This window comes from Coregonus lavaretus (assembly GCF_964263955.1).
Source record: "Coregonus lavaretus genome assembly, chromosome: 14".
NCBI classification, from domain to species: domain Eukaryota; kingdom Metazoa; phylum Chordata; class Actinopteri; order Salmoniformes; family Salmonidae; genus Coregonus; species Coregonus lavaretus.
This window is the reverse complement of record NC_140001.1, coordinates 16,101,398-16,128,355: the sequence shown is the minus strand read 5'-3', so window position 1 is coordinate 16,128,355 and position 26,958 is coordinate 16,101,398. Positions and strand designations below refer to the sequence as shown.

Genomic DNA, 26,958 nt, shown 5'->3' with positions numbered 1-26,958 from the left:
TCCTCGGAAGAAAAATGACATTGCAATTAAAATGGAAGAGGGTGGGTAGGATTGATCCTTTTTGTTTTCCTGAGTGTAATTATTTCTTCTTTTGGATTTCTCTTGAATACTGAAGAGTATTCCGTTTTTCACTTTCTTTGATGTGTTTGTGGTAAATATGGAATAGATGTACTAACTACTACATATGTAGATCTGCAATAATTCTGCAGCAAAAGGAAATGTAAATTATTATGTGGATTATAATTAATGGACATTTTTGAAAGGGTTGATACATTTTTCGTTAGGGCAAATCAAGTCTGAAATTTCAAAGTGGAAATTACAAACTTTAGAAGCCTTTTTAAACCTCAAATACACTACAAGTTTGCATTTCTCAGCAACAAAAGAGTGATCAAATTAAGATCCTGTCTGTAGATGTACTATAACATGGAACAGAATCCATACTGTTAAACATGTAAGATTATGAGATTTTTCTTAGTTCAAAGACAAAGTACAATATTTGTAGAGCTTTTGAATGACTGTGGTGTTGCATCACAATGTGTATTTTTTTTAATAGTGGGAATGGATATCGACGGAGAGTTAGACAGTGGGAGTGAGGGTAAGTCATAAGAAGGAGAAAGTGTTTGATGTGTGTGTGTTTATATGTGTTTGTGCTTACCTGTTTGTTTAATTGTCCAACAGATGCAAATGTCGGATTTTGGAAAAATGTGTTATTCAGAAAATATGACGTTCTAAAGGGGAGACACACTGTACAAAAATGATGACATTTACAATTCTAAATTATGAGTTCAAGGATGCAATTACCTCAAAGGATTAATGTCCCACTTCAGACATTTTTGAACTTTTCACGTTAAAAAACGATATTCAACGTATCAATACAGTAAAGTACACACACTTAAGGGTAAAAGAATATGTTTTGAGCAAAATAGTGTTTTTTAGACATACAGTGGGGAGAACAAGTATTTGATACACTGCCGATTTTGCAGGTTTTCCTACTTACAAAGCATGTAGAGGTCTGTACTTTTTTATCATAGGTACACTTCAACTGTGAGAGACGGAATCTAAAACAAAAATCCAGAAAATCACATTGTATGATTTTTAAGTAATTAATTTGCATTATATTGCATGACATAAGTATTTGATCACCTACCAACCAGTAAGAATTCCGGCTCTCACAGACCTGTTAGTTTTTCTTTAAGAAGCCCTCCTGTTCTCCACTCATTACCTGTATTAACTGCACCTGTTTGAACTCGTTACCTGTATAAAAGACACCTGTCCACACACTCAATCAAACAGACTCCAACCTCTCCACAATGGCCAAGACCAGAGAGCTGTGTAAGGACATCAGGGATAAAATGGTAGACCTGCACAAGGCTGGGATGGGCTACAGGACAATAGGCAAGCAGGTTGGTGAGAAGGCAACAACTGTTGGCGCAATTATTAGAAAATGGAAGAAGTTCAAGATGACGGTCAATCACCCTCGGTCTGGGGCTCCATGCAAGATCTCACCTCGTGGGGCATCAATGATCATGAGGAAGGTGAGGGATCATCCCAGAACTACATGCCAGGACCTGGTCAATGACCTGAAGAGAGCTGGGACCATAGTCTCAAAGAAAACCATTAGTAACACACTACGCCGTCATGGATTAAAATCCTGCAGCGCACGCAAGGTCCCCCTGCTCAAGCCAGCGCATGTCCAGGCCCGTCTGAAGTTTGCCAATGACCATCTGGATGATCCAGAGGAGGAATGGGAGAAGGTCATGTGGTCTGATGAGACAAAAATAGAGCTTTTTGGTCTAAACTCCACTCGCCGTGTTTGGAGGAAGAAGAAGGATGAGTACAACCCCAAGAACACCATCCCAACCGTGAAGCATGGAGGTGGAAACATCATTCTTTGGGGATGCTTTTCTGCAAAGGGGACAGGACGACTGCACCGTATTGAGGGGAGGATGGATGGGACCATGTATCGCGAGATCTTGGCCAACAACCTCCTTCCCTCAGTAAGAGCATTGAAGATGGGTCGTGGCTGGGTCTTCCAGCATGACAACGACCCGAAACACACAGCCAGGGCAACTAACGAGTGGCTCCGTAAGAAGCATCTCAAGGTCCTGGAGTGGCCTAGCCAGTCTCCAGACCTGAACCCAATAGAAAATATTTGGAGGGAGCTGAAAGTCCGTATTGCCCAGCGACAGCCCCGAAACCTGAAGGATCTCGAGAAGGTCTGTATGGAGGAGTGGGCCAAAATCCCTGCTGCAGTGTGTGCAAACCTGGTCAAGAACTACAGGAAACGTATGATCTCTGTAATTGCAAACAAAGGTTTCTGTACCAAATATTAAGTTCAGCTTTTCTGATGTATCAAATACTTATGTCATGCAATAAAATGCAAATGAATTACTTAAAAATCATACAATGTGATTTTCTGGATTTTTGTTTTAGATTCCGTCTCTCACAGTTGAAGTGTACCTATGATAAAAAATTATAGACCTCTACATGCTTTGTAAGTAGGAAAACCTGCAAAATCGGCAGTGTATCAAATACTTGTTCTCCCCACTGTTTTTAGCAATTCAAGGAGTTGGTCTGATGGTGCACTCAGATGTCATTGGCCTCCCCGCTTGCTTGCGGAAAAAATAGAGGAAAAAATGAAGAAAAAGAGGAAAGGCCTAACCCTCCCTACTTGTACCATGTCAGAGGACACCTGGACCACCTATTGAGATGTGCTTTTTGTTAAGTAAATTAGGTGATAAATGATGTTCTAGGGAGGCCGGAGTGGGTCTTTTAGGATAGGCAATAACCAGTGATGTAGTGGTAAAAAAATAGGTGGGTAAACTCTAATTTCCAGTTGCGGTGAAAAAAGTAACACTCCCTATACAGATGTAGGATCTTAATTTGATCACCCTGTTGCAGGAGAACTTTCCTGCAATGCAGGAGATTTTAAACATGTAGGGTATTTGAGGTTTAAAAAGGCTTCTGAAGTTTGTAATTTCCACTTAGAAATGTCTGTCTTGATGTTTCCTACAAAAATGTCCATTCATTAAAATCCACATAATAATTCACATTTCCTGTTGCTGCAGGATTATTTCCATGCTGTAGCAAACTGGCTCAAATTAAGATCCTACATCTGTACTATCAATGTATTTTTCCACAAAAGGTGGGTAAACTGTTGAGCAAATCAAATCAAAATCAAATCAAATTGTATTTGTCACATGCACCGAATACAACAGATGTAGACCTTATCGTCAAATGCTTACTTACAAGCCCTTAACCAACAATGCAGAATTTTATAAAAGTAAGTAAGAAAATATTTGCAAAGAAATAGGCTATATACAGGGGGTACCGTTACCGATGTGTGGGGGTACAGGTTAGTCGAGGTAAATGAGGTAATATGTACATGTAGGTAGGGGTAAAGTGGCTATGCATAGATAATAAACAGTGAGTAGCAGCAGCGTAAAAAAGGGGGTCAATGCAAATAGTCTGGGTAGCCATTTCATTAACTGTTTAGCAGTCTTATGGCTTGGGGGTACAAGCTGTTAAGGAGCCTTTTGGATCTAGACTAGGGGCTCTGGTACCGCTTGCCGTGCGGTAGCAGAGAGAACAGTCTATGACTAGGGTGGCTGGAGTCTTTGACAATCTTTAGGGCCTTCCTCTGACACCGCCTGTTATAGAGGTCCTGGATGGCAGAAGGCTTGGCCCCAGTGATATATTGGGCCGTACACACTACCGTCTGTAGCGCCTTGTGGTCGGATGCCGAGCAGTTGCCATACCAAGCGGTGATGCAACCAGTCAGGATGCTCTCGATGGTGTAGCTGTAGAACTCTTTGAGGATCTGAGGAACCATGCCAAATCTTTTCAGTCTCCTGAAGGGGAATAGGCGTTGTCGTGCCCTCTTCACGACTGTCTTGCGTTAACCCTCCATTACACCACTGGCAATAACCATAGGGAGGCTGGCAACCTGCCTGACTTATATGTTTGTTTAATTGTTCAGGTTTAAATGTAATTTATGGATATATGGAGCCTTTGTCTGTCTGTTAACATTTCTATGAAATATATAAGTGATAATGTGTGTGTATCGTGTGTGTGTGATGTGTGTGTGTTTGTGTGTGTGTGTGTGTGTGTGTGTGTGTGATGTGTGTGTGTGTGTGTGTGTGTGTGTGTGTACATGTGTGTCTGTGTGTCTCAGATGAGACCAGGTGGAGAGACAGAAACAGGAAAGTCAAACTCTCTCCACGAGCCAGGGGACGGAATGGCAAACAGGCCACCAGCGAGGAGGAAGAGGAAGAGGAGGAGGAGGCCAAGGCACAGAGGAAGAGGGCTCATAAGAAGAAGGCCAAGGTCCAGGACAGCGAGGAAGAGGAGGAGGAGGAAGAGAAGGAGAGCGTCAAGCGGAAGGGCCCAAAGACAGCAGGCAGAAAGAAAAAGGCAGTCAAGCAGGAGAGTGAGGAGGAAGAACGAGGGAAGAAAAAGAAAGGTGGAAAAGGGACTAGCAAGAACCAGAAAGAAGGGCAGAACAAGGAGAAGAAGGGCGATGCCAAAGGGAACGAGAAAGACAAGAAAAAGAAGAACTCAAGGTACAGCAGGTGCAGTATCCTTTGAGAGGGCCATCTCTCTCACATATCTCCACGCTCCACACACCCTCATGTATGAAGGAGGAGTCTGACAGACTCTGTTGGGATATGCCCCTTCATTGTATTGATTAATTAGTTCAGGGAGTTGAGTCATGAAATTGGGTCATAGGGTTGCGCACAAGTATTCATTCCAGGGTTTTTCTTTATTTTTTACAATTTTCTACATTGTAGAATAATAGTGAAGACATCAGAACTATGAAATAACACATATGGAATCATATAGTAAACAAAAAAGTGTTAAACAAATCAAAATATATTTTATATTCTTCAAAGTAGCCATCCTTTGCCTTGATGACAGCTTTGCACAGTCTTGCGCTCTCTCAACCAACTTCACCTGGAATGCTTTTTTGTTGCTGTTTTAAAGCTAATTCCCTGCAATTTTAAACATGTTGCCATGGGGCAGAGAGAAAAAAGTGCAGTTTTATTGCTATCATGCTATTCTATACTTTTTGCAATGAGGCTGAGAGAAAATGTTGCTGTTTTAAAGTTAATTCCCTGCAATTCTAAACATTTTGCCATGGGGCAGAGAGAAGAAAGTGCAGTTTTATTGCTGATCTCATGCTATTCTATACTGTTTGCAATGAGACTGAGAGAACATGTTGCTGTTTTAAAGCTAATTCCCTGCAATTCTAAACATTTTGCCATGGGGCAGAGAGAAAAAAGTGCAGTTTTATTGCTAGTCTCATGCTATTCTATACTTTTTGCAATGAGGCTGAGAGGAAATGTTGCCATTTGAAAGCTAATTTCCTGTATTTCTAAACAATTTACCATAGCTTATGACGTGCTCATAGGCTATCTTGGGGCACGTCATAAACCACTTATAAACCTTCTACAAACTTTTACAATCCCTTTTTAAACTCTAAACACATTTTTATTTCAAAACATAAACCCACATTTTACATGATTCTGGATATTAGGCTATTGGACTATTGAGATATTAAAACCTGATACTTTCAGAAATATGTCTCATCCCAGCAAACAGTGAACGATCCTATAATGCTAGGTAACGTTCCAATTGAGTCCCAGTTAAGGCCAATTGGTTTCCAGCTAACGTTAGCATGACAACAGCCCTGACATTTTTTTTTTAACCCGGAAAACATTATTTGATAAACATTAGTAGAAGGACATGCTGTAATGCTTATAAGAACGTTTGGGGAAATGATCCAATGATGTTTGTTTTCAACGTTTCTAGAATGTGTTAACTAAATGTTCATGAAGAAAACGTATGGTCATGTGATGGGATATCCCTGGGGTCATCCCTGGGAACCTCTGTCAAAGGTGTCCAACCATTTTAACATTCTCAAAATGTCCCCACTAAAGTTTTGGTAATGTATAGGTAACCAGTATTTTTCACCAGAATAGAGTTGGGTTGTAGTGGTATTTGTGCTGGTTCAAGCATGGGGTAGTGTTGGTTCATAACATTGAGTTGAGGGATTACATGGTCGGAATGGGGTTTGATCGTGTCTGGTTGGGTCGATGGGTGGACAAGGTTACTGGACTATTCTAGGATATGTTATTTGACTTGCATATGTCTCCTCTTGTCCCCTCATTTCTCTCTCTGTTCTCTTTTTGTATTTCTGTTGGTTTGCCAGACGCTTTTCAACGTAATGTGACTAGTCCAAAGTTTGTACCATGATAATGGGGCACTGTGTAAAGCCTCTGGCCACACTGCCCACTCTTAACAAAGACAGTCTGACCGGAACTACAACTCTACTCTGGTTGACACATGGTTGACCCTGACCTGACCCCTGGCACTTGGTGACAGCTCTTTCTTCTGATAGCTCTTCTTCTTCAGGCGAGTCAGGGGATGAGGATTCTCTGTCAGAGGGGGAGATGGCTGCTCTGAAGGAAGAGGTGGAGGAGAAGAAGAAGCTGATAGCCACTCTAAGGAACAAACCGTGGCGCATGAAGAGGAGGCTTAAACTCCTCAAGTAAACAAAATGGCCACCACCATGTGCATTCCTCCGCCAATTTCCCATTGACAGATTGCCTTCACATAGGGACTTGATCTTGCTGTGCTGTTTTCTCTTTTTTTCTATAACTACAGTACTTTACACATTCCTTAAGGCTTATACAATCACTCATGTATCACATGTGATGTCATCTTATTTAAAAAGAAAAATTGAATTAAAGTATAATTGTGTCTTTGCTGCTACATTGCCTGATCAAATTTCTTTTTTTGTTGTTGTGTGAAATCCTTTAAACTACTTTGTGGAACGACAAAGTCGATAGATTGTCCATCACCTTTTGAACTAGTTACGAGTTTTGTGCATTGGCTTTGCTGATTGATGTTCTTTGACCAGCTTCTCACTTGTATCTCCACAAAAAGAGTGCGTCTCCACTGACCAGTATTCACCTGTCATTCACTCTTAAAAGGTTCTACCCAGAACCATTATTGGTTCTTCAGTTTTTCACTGTAAAATATCCTTTTTATGGTTCCAGGTAGAACCTTTTAACCATTTAGAACTTTTTTTTTTTGTAACAGTGTTGGATTACATAAAAAAAAAAACAGTTCAGGCTTTAGTAAAGCCTACTGGTCTTCTGCCCTCTGGGATCTGTGTTGTAGAAACACTGTTTTCCAGCCACAGTTGTGAGCTGGCAGTGGTGAGCACACGTATAGGTCATGGCGCAAGCACTGTTACAGCATTAAGATAGATGAGACGCCTTTACTTTTTCATGAGCTCAACACTGTTTAATACTTGCAGTTTTGGCTGCCTGTGGCTTGCCAATTCCCTCTCATCACTGGTCTTTCCAGGTTGATAATCCATAAACACATGGCCTCCTCCACATTTCCCTGTCTAGTCATTTACTGTCTTGATTCATCGATTGGTTGTTTTTTCATCTACTTAATTTAATCCTGAATAATCTGCCTGTTATAAACTCAAAAAGTTGATTTATTGTGATTGATACACTTTATGTTGGTTGATGGGTCATCCTTTTTTGTGGGTTTGAATTGTAGGGAATGCCAGGTGTTTGTGGAGAAGTTTGAGGGGGCTCTGGGAAAGGGCAAAGGGAGGAAGCTCTACGCCTACAAAGTCATGATGGCTAAGGTAACTTTTCCTAGTCCAAATGTTAACTTTACAACTGAGTCCACAATCTCGAAGATTAGTTATGTCCTACTGAATCATCATGAATAATTCACACAAATTATGCATTTATAACTTCTACTTTAAGACTTAAGTTATATGGCACGTAAAATACAAATTTAACCCTCTAGAGTCTAAGCCGGGGGACGCGATGGGGGATGGGGGTTCTAAGCTAACATATGGAATTGTTTTAAGATGGTCATACCAAGGATCATTTAGCTATTTGATTTGGAATTTTAAGACCCCTTAAGTTATAAAATAAAATACCTCCCGAGTGGCGCAGTGGTCTAAGGCTGTGCCACTAGAGATCCTGGTAAGAATCCAGGCTCTGTCGTAGCCGGCCGTGACCGGGAGACCCATGGGGCGGCGCACAATTGGCCTAGCGTCGTCCAGGGTAGGGGAGGGAATGGCCGGCAGGGATGTAGCTCAGTTGGTAGAGCATGGCGTTTGCAACGCCAGGGTTGGGGATTTGATTCCCATGGTGGCCAGTATGAAGAAAATATAATAATGTATGCACTCACTAACTGTAAGTCGCTCTGGGTAAGAGCGTCTGCTAAATGACTAAAAAAACAAACAAAAAACGTTGAATTGGCATTACTGCTATTAGCCAATATAAACGCATTGAATGACAGATTCACTACATGGAACAACAGATAGTCCCCCAAAAAATCTAAAGGAAGTTTGTTCTGAAGTGTCTGTCCTATATCTGAGAGATATATATATTTTTTTACATGTATTTATCCCCTTATTTCAGGCACTAAATTACATCTACATCTTCCATTCTTTTTTCTGTTACGATTTTGTCTCATCACTGCATCTCCCCAACGGGCTTGGAAGAGGCGAAGGTCAAGTCATGCATCCTCCGAAACATGACCCGCCCACTTAACCTGGAAGCCAGCTACACCAATGTGTCAGAGGAAACTCTGTTCAACTGATGTGAGCCTGCAGGTGCCCGGCCCACCACAAGGAGTCGCTAGAGCGCGATGAGCTGATATCTCTAGCTTAAACAGACAGATTTTGATGGGGATTTTTTTGTTATGTTCATTAGATTTCCGCGGGAGCACATAAATTGTAGGCTAAGGGTTGAATCATAAGGGCACCATAATCTTCATGATTTGTCATAACCATAATGACATTAGCAGGATGTTTGTTGCCCTCATCAGTCACAATCTGGTATGACAATCAGGAACTATACAGTCCTTCTGTGATAAACTTATATTTTCAAATATTCTCTCTTAACCTTTTTTGTTTCAGAAAATGATCAAGTTCAACCGTGACTTTGACAATTTCAAAACAGCCTGCATTCCATGGGAAAGAAAGATTAAAGAGGTTGAGAGTGGGTACCATTATCTAAAGCTATGAGTTACTGTCTCGTTCATGTCATGTAGTTCTATCTATTCATCATGTTTGAACTCTAACCCTCAGGTCACTTTGGGTCATCTGTGGCTTCCTACTTCATCTTCTTGCGGTGGATGTACGGTCTAAACCTGGTCCTGTTTGGGTTAATGTTTGGTCTTGTTGTTCTCCCAGAGGTGAGCAGATTTTTACCTTCAGCACATAGTCCATTGTTTTGCAAACTGTTTGCAGTACATTTGGTCAGCACATGGAGAGATATCAAAGGAGGGACTCACTGTCTAATATTTACCCACTTATCCCCACTTCCCTTTCATTTTTCCTTTCTTTCTGTCCGGAGGTGATGATGGGTCTTCCGTATGGGTCTATACCCAGGAAAACTGTTCCCAGAGCGCAGCAGGCCAAAGCCATGGACTACTCCGTCCTCCTTGATTTTGAAGTGAGGATCTTTGGAGTGACACATTACACAACTGCCTTGTGATGCCATATTTAGACACCTTGTTTAGTTTACTTAAGGTTCAGGTTTATTTCATATGATTGTACATATGAAAAGAACATACATAAAATGTGATGTCATACAGTACTAACTTGTCAATTTTCATTTTTTTTACTAGTCTGTATAAAAAACAAAACAAAACAAATATATATATACAGTGGGGAGAACAAGTATTTGATACACTGCCGATTTTGCAGGTTTTCCTACTTACAAAGCATGTAGAGGTCTGTAATTTTTATCATAGGTACACTTCCACTGTGAGAGACGGAATCTAAGAAAATCCAGAAAATCACATTGTATGATTTTTAAGTAATTAATTTGCATTTTATTGCATGACATAAGTATTTGATCACCTACTAGAATTCCGGCTCTCACAGACCTGTTAGTTTTTCTTTAAGAAGCCCTCCTGTTCTCCACTCATTACCTGTATTAACTGCACCTGTTTGAACTCGTTACCTGTATAAAATACTATTAGTAACACACCATGCCGTCATGGATAAAAATCCTGCAGCGCACGCAAGGTCCCCCTGCTCAAGCCAGCGCATGTCCAGGCCCGTCTGAAGTTTGCCAATGACCATCTGGATGATCCAGAGGAGGAATGGGAGAAGGTCATGTGGTTTGATGAGACAAAAATAGAGCTTTTTGGTCTAAACTCCACTCACCATGTTTGGAGGAAGAAGAAGGATGATTACAACCCCAAGAACACCATCCCAACCGTGAAGCATGGAGGTGGAAACATCATTCTTTGGGGATGCTTTTCTGCAAAGGGGACAGGACGACTGCACCGTGTAGAGGGGAGGATGGATGGGGCCATGTATTGCGAGATCTTGGCCAACAACCTCCTTCCCTCAGTAAGAGCATTGAAGATGGGTCATGGCTGGGTCTTCCAGCATGACAACGACCCGAAACACACAGCCAGGGCAACTAAGGAGTGGCTCCATAAGAAGCATCTCAAGGTCCTGGAGTGGCCTAGCCAGTCTCCAGACCTGAACCCAATAGAAAATCTTTGGAGGGAGCTGAAAGTCCGTATTGCCCAGCGACAGCCCCGAAACCTGAAGGATCTGGAGAAGGTCTGTATGGAGGAGTGGGCCAAAATCCCTGCTGCAGTGTGTGCAAACCTGGTCAAGACCTACAGGAAACGTATGATCTCTGTAATTGCAAACAAAGGTTTCTGTACCAAATATTAAGTTCAGCTTTTCTGATGTATCAAATACTTATGTCATGCAATAAAATGCAAATTAATTACTTAAAAATCATACAATGTGATTTTCTGGATTTTTGTTTTAGATTCCGTCTCTCACAGTTGAAGTGTACCTATGATAATAATTACAGACCTCTACATGCTTTGTAAGTAGGAAAACCTGCAAAATCGGCAGTGTATCAAAAATGTGTTCTCCCAACTGTATATAACCATTTTATAAATGGTATAATTGTGTGATATGATAGCATTCTGCAAACCCAATCCCCCCCCCCCCCCCCCCCCCCCCCCAAAGCTGATGAATGGTTTCACTACATGCTCCACTGCTTTGATTGGTGTAACGTTAGTTAGAAACCACAATTCAAGGAACTTGTAGTTTGCAGCGCGCATGATCATCAGCAAAGACATTGTAGCCTATCATTTCAATGAATATTTAAATTTGTGAATATGTATAAGTAGCCTTCATCATTCCTCGGACAGGAAATGGTGTCGAAATAGGGGCGGCAACTTCTTCAGGGGGGGTCCTTTAAAGTGTTACACATTTTCAGTACATCAATTGTACTTGTCACTGTCAGCTTTATTTGGGATGGATGACTTGCATATAAACATTATTATTTTTGTTAATTTCAACAGGGCTACTGCAAGTACTCTATTATGTTCTATGGCTACTATAATGACGAACGCACCATCGGACTCCTCCAGTTCAGACTGCCACTGTCCTACCTACTGGTCGGTGTTAGCATCTTCGGCTACAGCCTGATGGTAGTCATTAGAACGTGGGTAAAACACACATGTGCACACAGTAAATACATACTAATCCACATACACACAAACAGTATCTGAAATATTGATGCCAGCAACCCTCCTGTTGCCATCTCACTCCCTCTAACATCCCCTCTCAGTATGGCCCGTAACTCGGATGAGGGAGGAGACGGTGGGGACGATGGACAGTTTACCTTCACCTTTAAAATGTTCACCAGCTGGGATTACCTCATCGGGAACCCAGAGACAGCTGACAACAAGTATGCCTCCATCACCACCAGCTTTAAGGTAAACGCAGAAGCAGCTAACACTTAGGCCTATCCATAGCTAGTAGACCGACCTTCTACTATCTTGGCACAAGATCCTGTTGTTTATGACATAACTTTGTTCTACAGATATCCCTTGCTCTTATCTTAAAGAATCTTAAATCTCCCAAGAATCCATGTACTACATGTATGGGCCTATACACTTACTATCTTCAACCATAGTATCCTCTGTGTTTCTCACTAATCGACTGTTCTCGGTAGGAATCCATAGTAGACGAACAGGAGAATCAGAAGGATGAGAACATCCACTTGCGGAGGTTCCTGCGGGTTCTAGCCAACCTTTTCATTCTCTGCAGCCTGGGGGGCAGCGGCTTCCTCATCTATTTTGTGGTCAAGAGGTCTCAGGACTTTGCAAAACTAGATCAGAATACGCTCTCCTGGTATGAAAAGAATGAGGCAGGTTGAGTTGTTATGATCAGATACATGCTGTGTTATGGTTAATCTAGTCAAAAGGAGTGAGCCAGAAATGTACATTTGGTGTTTGTCCGGTTTTCTTCAGTTATAGGTTGTTATGCTATTATCTGGGTTGTCATGATAGTCATCATTATAACATTTATAACAATATATATCATACCACACTTTGGTTACACTTAATAACTTTCATGAATAAGCCACTAAAAATGATTACATGTTTATAATGGATATGATACATGTAATACATTTTTATGAATGTAATGCTTATAATGCTTATATATTAATTTATTGCCTATAATGATTATAAATGCTAATAAATCTTTACAAATAATGATATTCTCATTTAATAATAGTACATTAATTATTTAATGCTTATTCATTAAAGTGTTTTTCCAGTCTTCATCCTGGTGATTGGTTGTGTTTTACTTTCCAGGTGGAGATTGTGATGTCACTGCTGGGGCTGGTGTGCCCCCCTCTCTTTGAGACTATCGCTGAGCTGGAGGAGTACCACCCTCGTATCGCCCTCAAGTGGCAGCTGGGCCGCATCTTTGCCCTGTTCCTCGGGAACCTCTACACCTTCCTGTTTGCCCTGTTTGACGATGTCAACGAAAAGGTACCAGACAATGTGTCAGTGTCATGTACCTGCAAATGCATGTTTGTGTGTTTATTCACCTGTGTGTGTGTTCAGTACATATTGTATGAATGTATATTTTACTTACTCACCTGAACCTGTCTTTGTGTGTTAACATGTGTACAGTTGGAACAGGAGAAGTATATTAAGAATGCCACTATCTGGGGTCTGAATGAGTACTATGCCAACTACAGCTCCTACCACAACACTACTGACATCCCCCCTCCAGACATCCCTCCTGCTGATGTCATCAGAGGGCCGTGTTGGGAGACCGACGTTGGCATAGTGAGGATTACCCACTTTTTTCCTTCGTTTTCCCTTTATTACTAAACATAGCAGTGGCAGACGTCACCGTTTTTTGTTATTTTGTTTTTCCTCCTGGGTTTTCCTCCACCTGACCTGAGCAGCCCATAGTGTTCCCGCCATTGTGTACCAGCGATGAGACTGAGGCTGTGTGACATGCTGGGTGTTTCATGTTTAGTTTTCTTTCTGTGCTGTATCTCTAGGAGTTTGTGAAGCTCACCGTCTCTGACATCCAGGTGACATATCTGACCATCCTCATTGGTGACTTCGTGCGAGCCGTGATCGTGCGTTTCCTCAACTACTGCTGGTGCTGGGACCTGGAGGCTGGATTTGTACGTGCTAGGCTATCAAAGCAGAACAGAACTACTGTTCTACTGTGTGTGTTCCCATTTTATTGTAAGACTTTTTGGTAGCACTTTACATTACAGTATGGGATAAAGTGGTAATAACATGTATGGTAGTATGGTAACAAGGTATAGTTGCTCACTATCAATACATTCCAGCACTACCATATTGTTCTTTAATTTGTTTTTCTTTGCTTATTGTATGTGTGAGTACATTCTGTGTTTGTTCCAAGTAAACTTGATACCACACAGCGACGTCTGGCAAGATAGGTGATCCTTCACATTCACAATGACACAGGACACTGACCTGGGAAGTGAATTACTGTGAGAGAGAAAGAGGGAGAGAGAAAAGGGGGACAATGACGACGCGTGAACAGAATTACGTTTACATTATTTATATCATGCATTGCACTATTTAAAAAAAAAAAATGTGATTCTAGCCGTCTTATGGAGAGTTTGACATCAGCGGCAACGTGCTTGGATTAATCTTCAATCAAGGAATGATTTGGTGAGTAAATATGAGACACCACATAAACCATCAACACATTTCCACACACCCTGTAAGTTGTGTTTATCACATATTTCTGTATCTGTGTTTGTTTCAGGATGGGTGCATTCTACGCCCCTGGCCTGATAGGGCTGAACGTCCTGCGTCTCCTCTCCTCCATGTACTACCAGTGCTGGGCCGTGATGTGCTGTAACGTTCCCCATGAGAGGGTCTTCAAGGCCTCCAAATCCAACAACTTCTACATGGGCCTCCTGCTTCTGGTGCTCTTCCTCAGCCTTCTGCCCGTGGTTTTTACCATAATGACCCTGCCGCCCTCCTCCGACTGTGGCCCCTTCAGGTGTCTCTCATGCACACACATACGCACGCACACACACAAACTAGGCACACATCTAATGCTGGTCTCTTGTCTGCTAGCGGAAGGGCGCAAATGTATGATGTTGTCATGGAGACTATAGAGAAGGACCTACCAGCGTTCATTGGTAATATCTTCACCTACGCAACTAATCCTGGTCTGATTATACCAGCAGTGCTGCTGATGGTGTATGTACACACACACGCGCGCGCACACACACACACACGCACACACACACTAAAGCAACACACATATGGTCATAGTAACATACACATGCTCATCATAACAAGAGCTCTGTGATCCTATGTCAGGTTGGCCATCTACTATCTGAATGCGACCTCCAAAAACTATCAAAATGCCAACCTGGACCTGAAGAGGAAGATGCAAATGGTAAATGAGCATGAGCAACTGAACTGCCGTCTCAGGACTTTCATCCTATACTGTAAATTATGACATGTTATTCAGTACTGTAAGTTAAATGCATGTATAGAATACTGATGTGGTGTGTGAATATGAATGCAGCAACACCAACAGTATCATCTGCGGTTGTGTTTAGGCTAGAGATGAGGAGAAGAACCGGAGGAACAACAAGGAGAGTACCAACCAGGTGATGCATGACCTGGAGGACCTTCTTCCCAACCGCTCTCTAATCCACCCTCCTGCGGAAGAAGCGCCCAAACAAGGTAATTTCACAAAGCCTACTCTACTGTTGTGTCGAGTTAAATGTCGCTAGTTATTGCTGTAACAAAGGAGTCCGCTCATACTGAACTTTGATCATAAGGTTTATTCATATCACAAGATTTCAGCATAAGTTTACGGATGTCATGACCACCCGGAGAGCAGTCGTTCCCAAATTGCAATGTCTGCTCTAACGTCTTCTTCGTTTAAACCCAGTATATATAATCTTCCCCAAAATATGGGTTGCTCCCTTTACTGTCCAATCCCCTGTCTTGTATGGGGCGTCACCCTAAAAACCATTCCCTTTGACACTAAATAAACATCCTCTCAGATTCCACTTAAAACCTTAACTAAGTCATAATCTTAATACACTACATATTCCCCCCTTCGAGACTAACTAAAAGTCTCGAAAACAAAAAGAACAGGATTATGACAAGTAACAATTTATCTTATTGAGTATCTTTAACATTAAACCCCAAACACTTTTCTCTGGAGTGTAAATACCTTTCTATGAAATATGAACAAATCTTTATGAAGTGTGAATACATTACTATGAAATATGAACAAATCTTTATCAATGCATTTGAAACTATGATGCAATTAAATACACATGAAAGCCCCTGCAAACAAAATACTATCCAAAAAATATCCACACTAAGGCTGGTCGACCCATCGGACCCTACAGTGGATCTCTATCCCTGCCTAGACTCCATGTCCCTAAGCATTCACGAAATAAACAAAAAAATCTAAGATCCCCACATGTATTCAATAACATCAAATATCATTCTACAAAAAGTAATACCTAAGAATATGACACAAATTATGTATTACACATGCAAATATGTCTATATTTCATTGCAGACACTGGAATGTAGTTCACTACACTTCATCTCCCCAGCAGTGTCCTCTTCCAATGCATCTTCGATGATGGAATTGGAACATTTCCACACCTTCCTTGTTCCATCTCCTCCTTTCCCTCATATTGTCCTTTCATATTGTCCCTTCATATTGTCCTTGTTTGAGTATTTCAATCTCTACATATTCCCCCAAATGCTTCTGGAAGAAAAGAAAAGACCAAACAGTATCTTTTGCAAAACAACATTTTCAAATTAAAACATCAATATCAACTAAGAATATAAAAATGATATATAAATGATATATGAATCAATATAAATGATAGAATAATGAAATAGGATAATGTGATTCATTCATACATTTCCCCCCTTTGATTCATAACATCATACTAAAATCACACTAATATTGAAAAACATTTGAAAAATGATCAAATAATCAAAAAGGATATTTATCCATCAATACTCCATCCAGTCCCACTTGTCCCTCTTCATCCAGATCAGGAACAGTCAACAACGGCATCTGAGTGTTGTCTCCAGGCATCACTACTCCAACCCCTCTCAATATCATAGCTTTCGCAAAGGTCAGTAACAAATTACAAAAGCAAAACATCACACACAGTGCCATCAAAGCTGATATTAAAATCTAAACCATCACTGTTCCCACTGGGCCTAACTGATCTTGCAACCAAGACTTCACTGACCATCCAGCTCCTTCAGATCTACCAAATGCATCCCTTATATTCTTCAATGCATCTATAACACTAGTGATATTATCTGAACTATCTGGAATCAAAGTATAGGTAATATTATCAATATGATCTTCCCAAATTTTACACCATACCATGGAAAAATCCCCACTTCTCTCTTAGACTTATCCTCCAATGATAGGCTTCCCTGTCTATGAAATTCCTCTAAAATTGATGCTGGAGCTGTCTGCTCCCTTGTAATCAAATGCAATATATTTATGGCTTTAATAACTATTAATGTTGAAATAGTTAAATTGCTTCTCACTGTTGTTATAATAGACTGAAGTGTTGATGTCCTCGTTGTTACTTCATCCATTCTCCCTAAGACTTTTAACTCCTTACTTGTATTTCCATCTATCACCACTAGTGTCACTACATTCACTCTCTCTTCCTACTAACATTGAAACTTAGCTTACTGTCCTAGAGTTCCTTCAACCCTAGTTTTCCTAACTTTTTAATCTGACTTTTCTCCTAACTTTTAAAAACCTTTTCCACTGATTTATTCACAAAAGCCTTACCACCAATTTTTTTGAATATGTGATTGGGTAATCCCCACCTGCTTCTGACTTCTTCACACACAGACTTGGCAAACGATCGAACATCTTTTAGCCTAGTTTGAAATCTCCTGCACCTCTTGGTGTAGGAATGTAACCAAGAATAACAGTCACCCCTTTTAACTTTATTTTCCAGACAGATTGTCTAATAGGCAGTCTAATAGATTCCCAAAAACCCTACTCTTTTAAAATCTTCTACCAGACAGCCGTCTAGTGTACATCTTATTGTACAGTTCAATTTACACAATGCATCTCTTCCCAACAATGCAATAGGTATATGTTCTAATACCAGTATGTGTATTTTAATTTCTCTTTGATTTTTATAGCAGAGCTCAATTGGTTCCTTAAGAGCAATCAGCTGTTTTACTCCCTCAAATCCCTATCCTAATTAGTTAATTTTACATAGTGAGATGTTTAACCTCTTTTAGGCTCAACACAGATAAAAGCTTTTCCTCTATTCCTTCTCATAGTCCTTTTTATTTTCACTTCGATTGTTGGATATTTTCTTCTTCCTAATCGGTGCTATCAGCTGACACCCCCCTTCGGATCTTCTAGGCACTCTAGAATCCTTGCTCCTTTAAGGGTTCACCTGGAGGACAGGTGATCTTCACTTGCTCCTTTATCTTCCTCAGAAATTCCCTCTGTTGTTTCCTCCTGGCGCATTGCACTCACAGGTAAAGTAACCAACCTGTCCACAATTATAACACTCTTCTGAAAGTTGCTGGAAGTGTGGCTGAAACCTTCCTCCTCCTTCTAAGCCTTCTCGTCCTCCTCCTCTCCAATTCTGTGTCTGTCCAGAAACTGGCTGTGGATATGGAACAACTGGAACCGCTATTGGTGGCTGATGCAATTGCGATTGGAACTGGTCCTGTTGAAGCTGTGGCAGTGATTGTTGATTCAGTTCACTCTGATTCTTCATAACCAAAGCTTGCTTCTTCTCCTTCTTATCCTCCACCAGTTGTATTTGATTGAGTTTTCTGAGATTTTCTTCGTCCTGTTCTTTCTGGTTGTGTTCCTTTTTTCTGTACAAATCCACTTGATGGGCTATATGATCTGTATAGACACCTTTTGTCATGCTTCCAAGTCCAACCACCTCTGCCAGTTTACTCCTTACTGGTGAGGGCAGTCCCATCTGCAATTTAGCTCTCAAAATTGACTGCTCAATTTGACTCACATCTGGATCATTTCCAGTAATATTTCTCCACACTTGATGGACTCTTGACACATAGGCTCTCGGATTTTCTTGTTGTCCTAGTGGGTCAATCAGAATATTATCAGGATGCACATTTGTTGGAAATGTATATTTCAATGCTCTCCACAGACGATTCCTACTTGCAGCCAACAATTCAGGATCATTCACTGCAGTCCCCACATATCTATTCAGTCCCGCTCTCTGAAAAATTTCTTCCATACCTAGAATCCCCAGGAGATTAGCAAAAAGCATCTTAATATCTCCTATAGCAGACTGTGTTCCCACTGTAATTTCTTCCAATTTTGAAATCCAAGGATAGGCTCCATCTTGAAGAGTAGGCAACTTCTCACGTATATCTGACATATCGGTACTTTGCAAAGGCTTATATTCTAAGTTTCGACCTCGAATGATCACCGGCATAATTTTCTTACTAGTGCCCTCTTTCCTTGGCCTCAATGTATATTTCTTCTCAGATTCTCTCTGTATCTTCAGCGTCTTGAGTTGTTACTCCAGTTCTTTTACTTCTTCGAAAATCCTCGCTTTATCCAGGCATGATACGCATCGGTCTATATCTCTTTCTATTTCTTCTGTGCCAGTCATTGTAGGATAAAATCCTCTTGAATATGAAGCACCCTTACTCTCCCACTCTTTATCGCTGTCTTCATCTTCGCTTTTACCAGAACTCGAATCTCTTGTTGTCTTCTTCAAACATCCATCACCCCTTCTTTCCTCTCTTGCCAACCTCCGTCTGATCACAGGATCATATCCACCCATGATCTCTTCTGAATCACTCTGATCATCATCATCATCATCGTCATCGTCTTCATCAGGTTCCATTCTCCTGAACCTCATTCTACCCTTAGTTTCCAGACATCTCGGTTTTTTCTTACTTCTGGAGTTTGGATTCATTTTTATGGTCGTTTCTGCTTGTCCTCTCTCTATTATTCGTTCATCTTCATCTCTGATGCAATAATCACCCTCCTGAACGATCACCGGAGGCTGAGGATAAACGTCGTTAAGCTCTACTTCTTTCTCATAAGGTGGGGGTCTTTTTGCTGAATCCGTATGTGAGAAAGGTGTACTGACTTCTGCCATTAGTTTTTCTGTCGCCTTTCCCTGTTTCACCATTTTTTCTATACCTTTGTTTATTTTATCGCTGGAATCTTTTATCAGTTTTTGTCCTTCATTCTCAAACAACTTAAGAACACCCAGCTCTCTTTGTCTCTTTTCTTTACGTTGTTCCCCTTTTTTTCCCTTTCTTTTGATCTGCTTTATGAATTGACAGAAGCACTTTCATTATGTTGATTACGTCAGGGTTAAGAGTCCCTTCCACTGGCCATGGTTGTTCAATGTCAGGCCAACGTTTGCTCCATTTGCCAGATAACTTTGCAATACCATTAACTAAAGGATTACTATTTTCAACTATATCAACAGGTGTAATTACTTTCACAGCCTTGATGTCCTTTTTCCCCATTGTAACAACTCTTTTATATTCCTTTATTGTGAATTATTTTATTTTAGACTATATAGCCTATGGCTTCCCCCCTTTAATTATTAATATAAACTAAACAATCAAAAAACAATTTAAAAATAAATAAATTTAATCAATCAATAAAAATATGAATATTCAAAAATAATTAATTAAAAAACATATACAGTGGGGAGAAAAAGTATTTGATACACTGCCGATTTTGCAGGTTTTCCTACTTACAAAGCATGTAGAGGTCTGTACTTTTTTATCATAGGTACACTTCAACTGTGAGAGACGGAATCTAAAACAAAAATCCAGAAAATCACATTGTATGATTTTTAAGTAATTAATTTGCATTATATTGCATGACATAAGTATTTGATCACCTACCAACCAGTAAGAATTCCGGCTCTCACAGACCTGTTAGTTTTTCTTTAAGAAGCCCTCCTGTTCTCCACTCATTACCTGTATTAACTGCACCTGTTTGAACTCGTTACCTGTATAAAAGACACCTGTCCACACACTCAATCAAACAGACTCCAACCTCTCCACAATGGTCAAGACCAGAGAGCTGTGTAAGAACATCAGGGATAAAATTGTAGACCTGCACAAGGCTGGGATGGGCTACAGGACAATAGGCAAGCAGCTTGGTGAGAAGGCAACAACTGTTGGCGCAATTATTAGAAAATGGAAGAAGTTCAAGATGACGGTCAATCACCCTCGGTCTGGGGCTCCATGCAAGATCTCACCTCGTGGGGCATCAATGATCATGAGGAAGGTGAGGGATCAGCCCAGAACTACACGGCAGGACCTGGTCAATGACCTGAAGAGAGCTGGGACCACAGTCTCAAAGAAAACCATTAGTAACACACTACGCTGTCATGGATTAAAATCCTGCAGCGCACGCAAGGTCCCCCTGCTCAAGCCATCGCATGTCCAGGCCCGTCTGAAGTTTGCCAATGACCATCTGGATGATCCAGAGGAGGAATGGGAGAAGGTCATGTGGTCTGATGAGACAAAAATATAGCTTTTCGGTCTAAACTCCACTCGCTGTGTTTGGAGGAAGAAGTAGGATGAGTACAACCCCAAGAACACCATCCCAACCGTGAAGCATGGAGGTGGAAACATCATTCTTTGGGGATGCTTTTCTGCAAAGGGGACAGGACGACTGCACCGTATTGAGGGGAGGATGGATGGGGCCATGTATCGCGAGATCTTGGCCAACAACCTCCTTCCCTCAGTAAGAGCATTGAAGATGGGTCGTGGCTGGGTCTTCCAGCATGACAACGATCCGAAACACACAGCCAGGGCAACTAAGGAGTGGCTCCGTAAGAAGCATCTCAAGGTCCTGGAGTGGCCTAGCCAGTCTCCAGACCTGAACCCAATAGAAAATCTTTGGAGGGAGCTGAAAGTCAGTATTGCCCAGCGACAGCCCCGGAACCTGAAGGATCTGGAGAAGGTCTGTATGGAGGAGTGGGCCAAAATCCCTGCTGCAGTGTGTGCAAACCTGGTCAAGACCTACAGGAAACGTATGATCTCTGTAATTGCAAACAAAGGTTTCTATACCAAATATTAAGATCTACTTTTCTGATGTATCAAATACTTATGTCATGCAATAAAATGCAAATTAATTACTTAAAAATCATACAATGTGATTTTCTGGATTTTTGTTTTAGATTCTGCCTCTCACAGTTGAAGTGTACCTATGATAAAAATTACAGACCTCTACATGCTTTGTAAGTAGGAAAACCTGCAAAATCGGCAGTGTATCAAATACTTGTTCTCCCCACTGTATATATATATTTTTTTTCCCCCAATTAAAAAATTATAAAAAAATTATGAATAATCAAAAATAATTTTTTATTTCTATTTTCTATTTTACTAATTTATCAATTAGTGGCTATCTTACCTTTCCTGATTGAAGGTGGTATGTATAATATCTATAATCCAGCAACACTACAGTACTCATAAACCAATTATTTAATAAGCACCCAATTATCTCAATCTTACAGAATAATGTCAGTACTCGATTCCCAACAGAACTCTAATCAAACCCACTCATTCACAGAAACTCCAAAATGCAATTTTTATTCAATCAGTCTTTTGCCAAGTCTTTGCAAAATTGTCATAACATCAAATATCCTGTAGGGGAAGATTTTGTAAACAGAACAGCACTAGCCTGATTTTGACTCGATCCTCTGTCGCGTCACACCTTGCCACGTGATGTACACATCAGCACCTCTCTTTCTCTCTCTCTCCTCGTTCCTCCTATCGTCATATGACAAAAGAACATAGAAACAGACAAGAATTTATGTAGTTTATGCAGTCACTGAGTTACTTCAACCATTCAATATTCCTCCGTTCACATTCGCTCTAAGAATCAACTCAGGAATCGCATAAACAGCTCAATAACATTTTTATTTTATTTATTTACTTAATTATTTTTAATTTTAATCCGTCAACATCTCTCTCTCATTTATCAATTCAATAGGTCTCAAGAAAACAGTTTCATCTTCAAACAACAGCCGATGTAACAACCAGAATACACCATTAGACTCTAAATGTCTAATTCTTTGTTCCTCCGTCTGTGTCTCCCCGCAGCACAGTGTAACAGAGGATTGACCTATTTACCCCTACGTCACTCTAGTGTCGTAAAATCACACGCATGCGCAGTACATTCATCACCACGATTTCACAGTGGAAACAGCTCCAGACAACAGAACGTTAGCATTCTGCTATAGCTCCTCTCTTTTACCCCTTATAGACAAACAATAACACTTAACAGTTCACAAGACACCAGGCACCAAGCCCAAGCTAACTAAACACATTTCTGGCGGCTCGTCCCATTCCAATGGACCACCAAGGAAGAAATATTAATCATAACCCGCATCAAAAATTGGCATGTAGCATGAATTAGCATTAGCATTTAGCATTTAGCATTAGCATGTAGCATGAAGCATAATTAGCAGGCCACGTTAGCATTTCTCCCTCCGCCGTGCCGTAAAATTCCATTTGTTAGGTAATTTGTGCTACCACGAGATCTGTGGAACCGACACGAGAGATTGCATCAAACAAGCCATTCGTCAACCGCCAGCTGAGGGGCAACATACATCATCAATATACCACGGTCTCCAGCCCATAGGACTCACCTAAAACACATCTAACGCGTTATAGGATTTCTGGCCCACCTTTAATAGGTCGCCTGTCTACCAGGGCTTTTCCGTTGATTCACAGCGGCTCTAAATTACATACACATCTGCCTAGGCATTCCTTATTCCTCTCTCAATCGATTGTTCTTGAACTGTTATTCAAGCAAAATATCTCTATAGACACTCTATAGGCTCTCTCCCCCCTTTTGCGCTGTCTACCAGTGCAAACAAGTTTAGAATGGTTAGGCCAGACCCCTTATAGTCAACAGCAACAAAGCAACACAAAGCACACATCGGTCCCCAACGGTACATCTCCCCAGCGCACATACCCATAACCAGACGAATGAAACGCACACAAGACCGTGAGAAATCTCACCTTATGCCGGCATCTTGAGCGAGAGTCACGTCGCTGCTCATGAATATAACACTGAAGAGACGCAGACCGTCCCTTTTCGTGACGCCATTCTGTTGTGTCGAGTTAAATGTCGCTAGTTATTGCTGTAACAAAGGAGTCCGCTCATACTGAACTTTGATCATAAGGTTTATTCATATCACAAGATTTCAGCATAAGTTTACGGATGTCATGACCACCCGGAGAGCAGTCGTTTTAGGGGCGTCACCCTAAAAACCATTCCCTTTGACACTAAATAAACATCCTCTCAGATTCCACTTAAAACCTTAACTAAGTCATAATCTTAATACACTACACTACCTTCTTACAATCTCCACTCAGCGCCACCTAGTGGTTGGATGTTTTATGGGCATAAAGAAACAAATGTGAACCCACTTCAAAGAACACAACAGAAGAAACAGTTTGTTTTGAGTGAATTGTATCATAATATCGTTCCTAAACAGAGCCTTCAGAAAGTCTTCACACCGCTTGACTTTTTCCACAATTTGTTGTGTTACAGCCTAAATTTAAAATGGATTAAATTGAGATTGTGTGTCACTGGCCTACACAATTGTTTAATTAAAAAAAATAATAATAATAATAATAATGTAAAGCTGAAATGTCTCTAGTCAATAAGAATTCAACACATAACACCCTTTGATATGGCAAGCTTAAATAAATTCAGGAGTAAACATTTCCTTAACAAGTGAATAAGAAGTTGCATGGACTCTCTGTGTGCAATAATAGTGTTGAACATGATTTTTGAATGACTATCTCATCTCTGTACCCCACACATATAATTATCTGTAAGGTCCCTCAGTTGAGCAGTTAATTTCAAACACAGATTAAACCACAAAGACCAGGGAGGTTTTCCAATGCCTCGCAAAGAAGGACACCTATTGGTAGATGAGTAAAACAAAAAAAGAAATTGAGCATGGTGAAGTTATTAATTACACTTTGGATGGTGTATCAATACACCCAGTCACTACAAAGATACAGGCGTCCTTCCTAACTCAGTTATCGGAGAGGAAGGAAACCACTTAGAGATTTCACCATGGTGACTTTAAAACAGTTACAGAGTTGAATGGCTGTGATAAGAGAAAACTGAGGAAGACTCAAAAACATTGTATTTACTCCACAATACTAACCTAAATTACAGAGTGAAAAGAAGAAAGCCTGTACAGAATATACATATTTCAAAACATGCATCCTGTTTGCAATAAGGCACTAAAGTAAAACTGCAAAGAATGTGGCAAATAAATTAACTTTATATCCTGAATACAAAGTGCTATGTTTGGGGCAAATCCAACACAACACGCCACTGAGTATCACAGTAGTGGTGCGTGGGTAAGATCACTGGGGAAGCCAAGCCAGAAAAAAAAGACATATTACAACCTATGTGTTGTGATAATTGCGTTGTTTGCGCTATAACCTGTTAGTTCATATGCCTTGCCACCGTGATATATAGGCCTAAGGCTGAGACAATAAGAAGACACAGTGGAATAAATTCAACCACACCTTTGTTTCATCACAAAACTGGAAAGCAACATCTGTCCGGTGGAGTCCACAATGCATATAGCATGTAACAAACAGTTACATGGCCTACAGCATGGTCAATCAAGTTAATGTTTCCAACATTTTCGGACTACTAAACAACTATTGATTTTGAACACTGGAGATCATTTCAACATTTCAACATCATCAAATCACCTATGCTTAGTCTAATACAATGACAACTAAACATTCCCAAAACAATATCAGGTGGCTGTCCATGTTACTGATTTCTCTCTCTCTCTCTCTGTGTGTGTGTGTGTGTGTGTGTGTGTGTGTGTGTGTGCCTAAGTAGAAAAAATATGTTGAATCACCCTACTTGTAGAGAAATGCCAATGCCATCCTCCTCTCCTTCATGTTGCTGAAACAGTCTATGACTCTGTCATACAGTACATGCTTTTAGTTTTTGTTGTCCTAGGCTACCTGGCTAAAATGCTTGCTCGCTAGCCTAACTTCCTTTCATGGGCAACGATGAGCCAGCTAGTTAACATTAGCCTACTACATCTAGCTACATATTGAACTTCCATCCTCTCAGGCTAGGGGTACAATATATGAAGTTACCTTCAGGCTCTGATCAGACCCTACACCCAAACGAGGGCACTACATTCATCCACCCCTGGCCTGCTAGCCCCTACCTCTACGGAAGCACAGTTCCCGCTCAGCCCAGTCAAAGCTATGGGCTGCTCTGGCACCCCAATGGTGGAACAAGCTCCCCCACGACGCCAGGACAGCGGAGTCACTGACCACCATCCGGAGACACTTGAAACCCTACCTCTTTAAGGAATACGTGGAATAGTATAACAGTAATCATTCTACCCCCCCCCCCCCCATAAAAAAAAGAGAAAAAAAGGGTGGTTGTCCCACTGGCTATCCTAAGTTGAATGCACCAATTTGTAAGTCGTTCTGGATAAGAGCGTCTGCTAAATGACTTAAATGTAAAAATGTAAAAATGATGTGATTGGTGTGAAGCCAAGTCCAAACTGGCTTGCCTTGACACTTGTTTTTGGTGCGCCATGACCATTCACAGTTGAGCTCGCTCAGTTTAGATGGTGGTAGCTGCATCATGTTATGGGTATGCTTGTCATTGCAAGGGAGTTTTTTTTGGGATAAAAAGAAACGGAATAGAGCTAAGCACAGGCAAAATCCTAGAGGAAAACCTGGTTCAGTCTGCTTTCCAACAGACACTGGGAGACAAATTTACATTTGAGCATGACTATAACCTAATACACAAGGACAAATATAGACTGGAGTTGCTTACCAAGACAACATTGAATGTTCCTGAGTGGCCTAGTTACAGTTTTGACTTAAATCAGCTTGAAAATCTATGGCAAGATTGGAAAATGGCTGTCTAGCAGTGATCAACAACCAACTTGACAGAGCTTGAAGAATTTAAAAAATAATATTGTGCAAATATTGCACAATCCAGGTGTGCAAAGCTCTTAGAGACTTACCCAGAAAGACTCACAGCTGTAATCACTTCCAAAGGTGATTCAAACATGTATTGACTCAGGGGTGTGATTACTTATGTATTTAATTTTCAATATATTTTCAAAAATATCTAAGAACATGTTTCACTTTTTCATTATGGGGTATTATGTGTAGATGGGTGAGAAAAATATATATTTAATCCATTTTGAATTCAGGCTGTAACACAATAAAATGTTGAATAAGTCAAGGGGTATGAATACTTTCTGAAGGCACTGTAGCTATACATGCACATCCACTCTGTTTTTCTCTTTTGCTTTTTCAGACAACATGAGTGAGAAGGGCAGCAAATCGCCCAAGGTGGCAAAACGTCCAGGAGCAGCAGCCAATGCGAAGGGGGTTAACCTTCAGAAGGATGTTTCATTGGCTGCACCAAACCCCAAAGCGGCTGTGACCCGCCCCCCAGGCCCAAGGGGGGCGCCTGGAAATGCCAGAGGACCACCCCCAGGGCCGGGAAGGGGCAGAGGGAGGGGTGCACCTTCCCCTAGACGCTAA

General features: G+C 40.9%; 1 protein-coding gene across 1 annotated transcript; it reads left to right on the top strand.

Moving 5' to 3' along the window:
• Positions 1-558: 558 nt before the first annotated feature.
• LOC311140914 (transmembrane channel-like protein 2-B) lies at positions 559-26,958 on the top strand (the record flags this gene model as incomplete). Its single annotated transcript, XM_084176186.1, has 19 exons — positions 559-595; positions 4,175-4,571; positions 6,401-6,550; positions 7,579-7,669; positions 8,960-9,041; positions 9,131-9,237; positions 9,399-9,497; positions 11,386-11,528; positions 11,655-11,802; positions 12,042-12,236; positions 12,688-12,867; positions 13,012-13,170; positions 13,392-13,520; positions 13,973-14,040; positions 14,138-14,377; positions 14,455-14,580; positions 14,704-14,782; positions 14,949-15,075; positions 26,729-26,958. The coding sequence occupies 19 exons, from the start codon at positions 559-561 to the stop codon at positions 26,956-26,958; spliced, it is 2,787 nt and encodes a 928-aa protein (XP_084032312.1).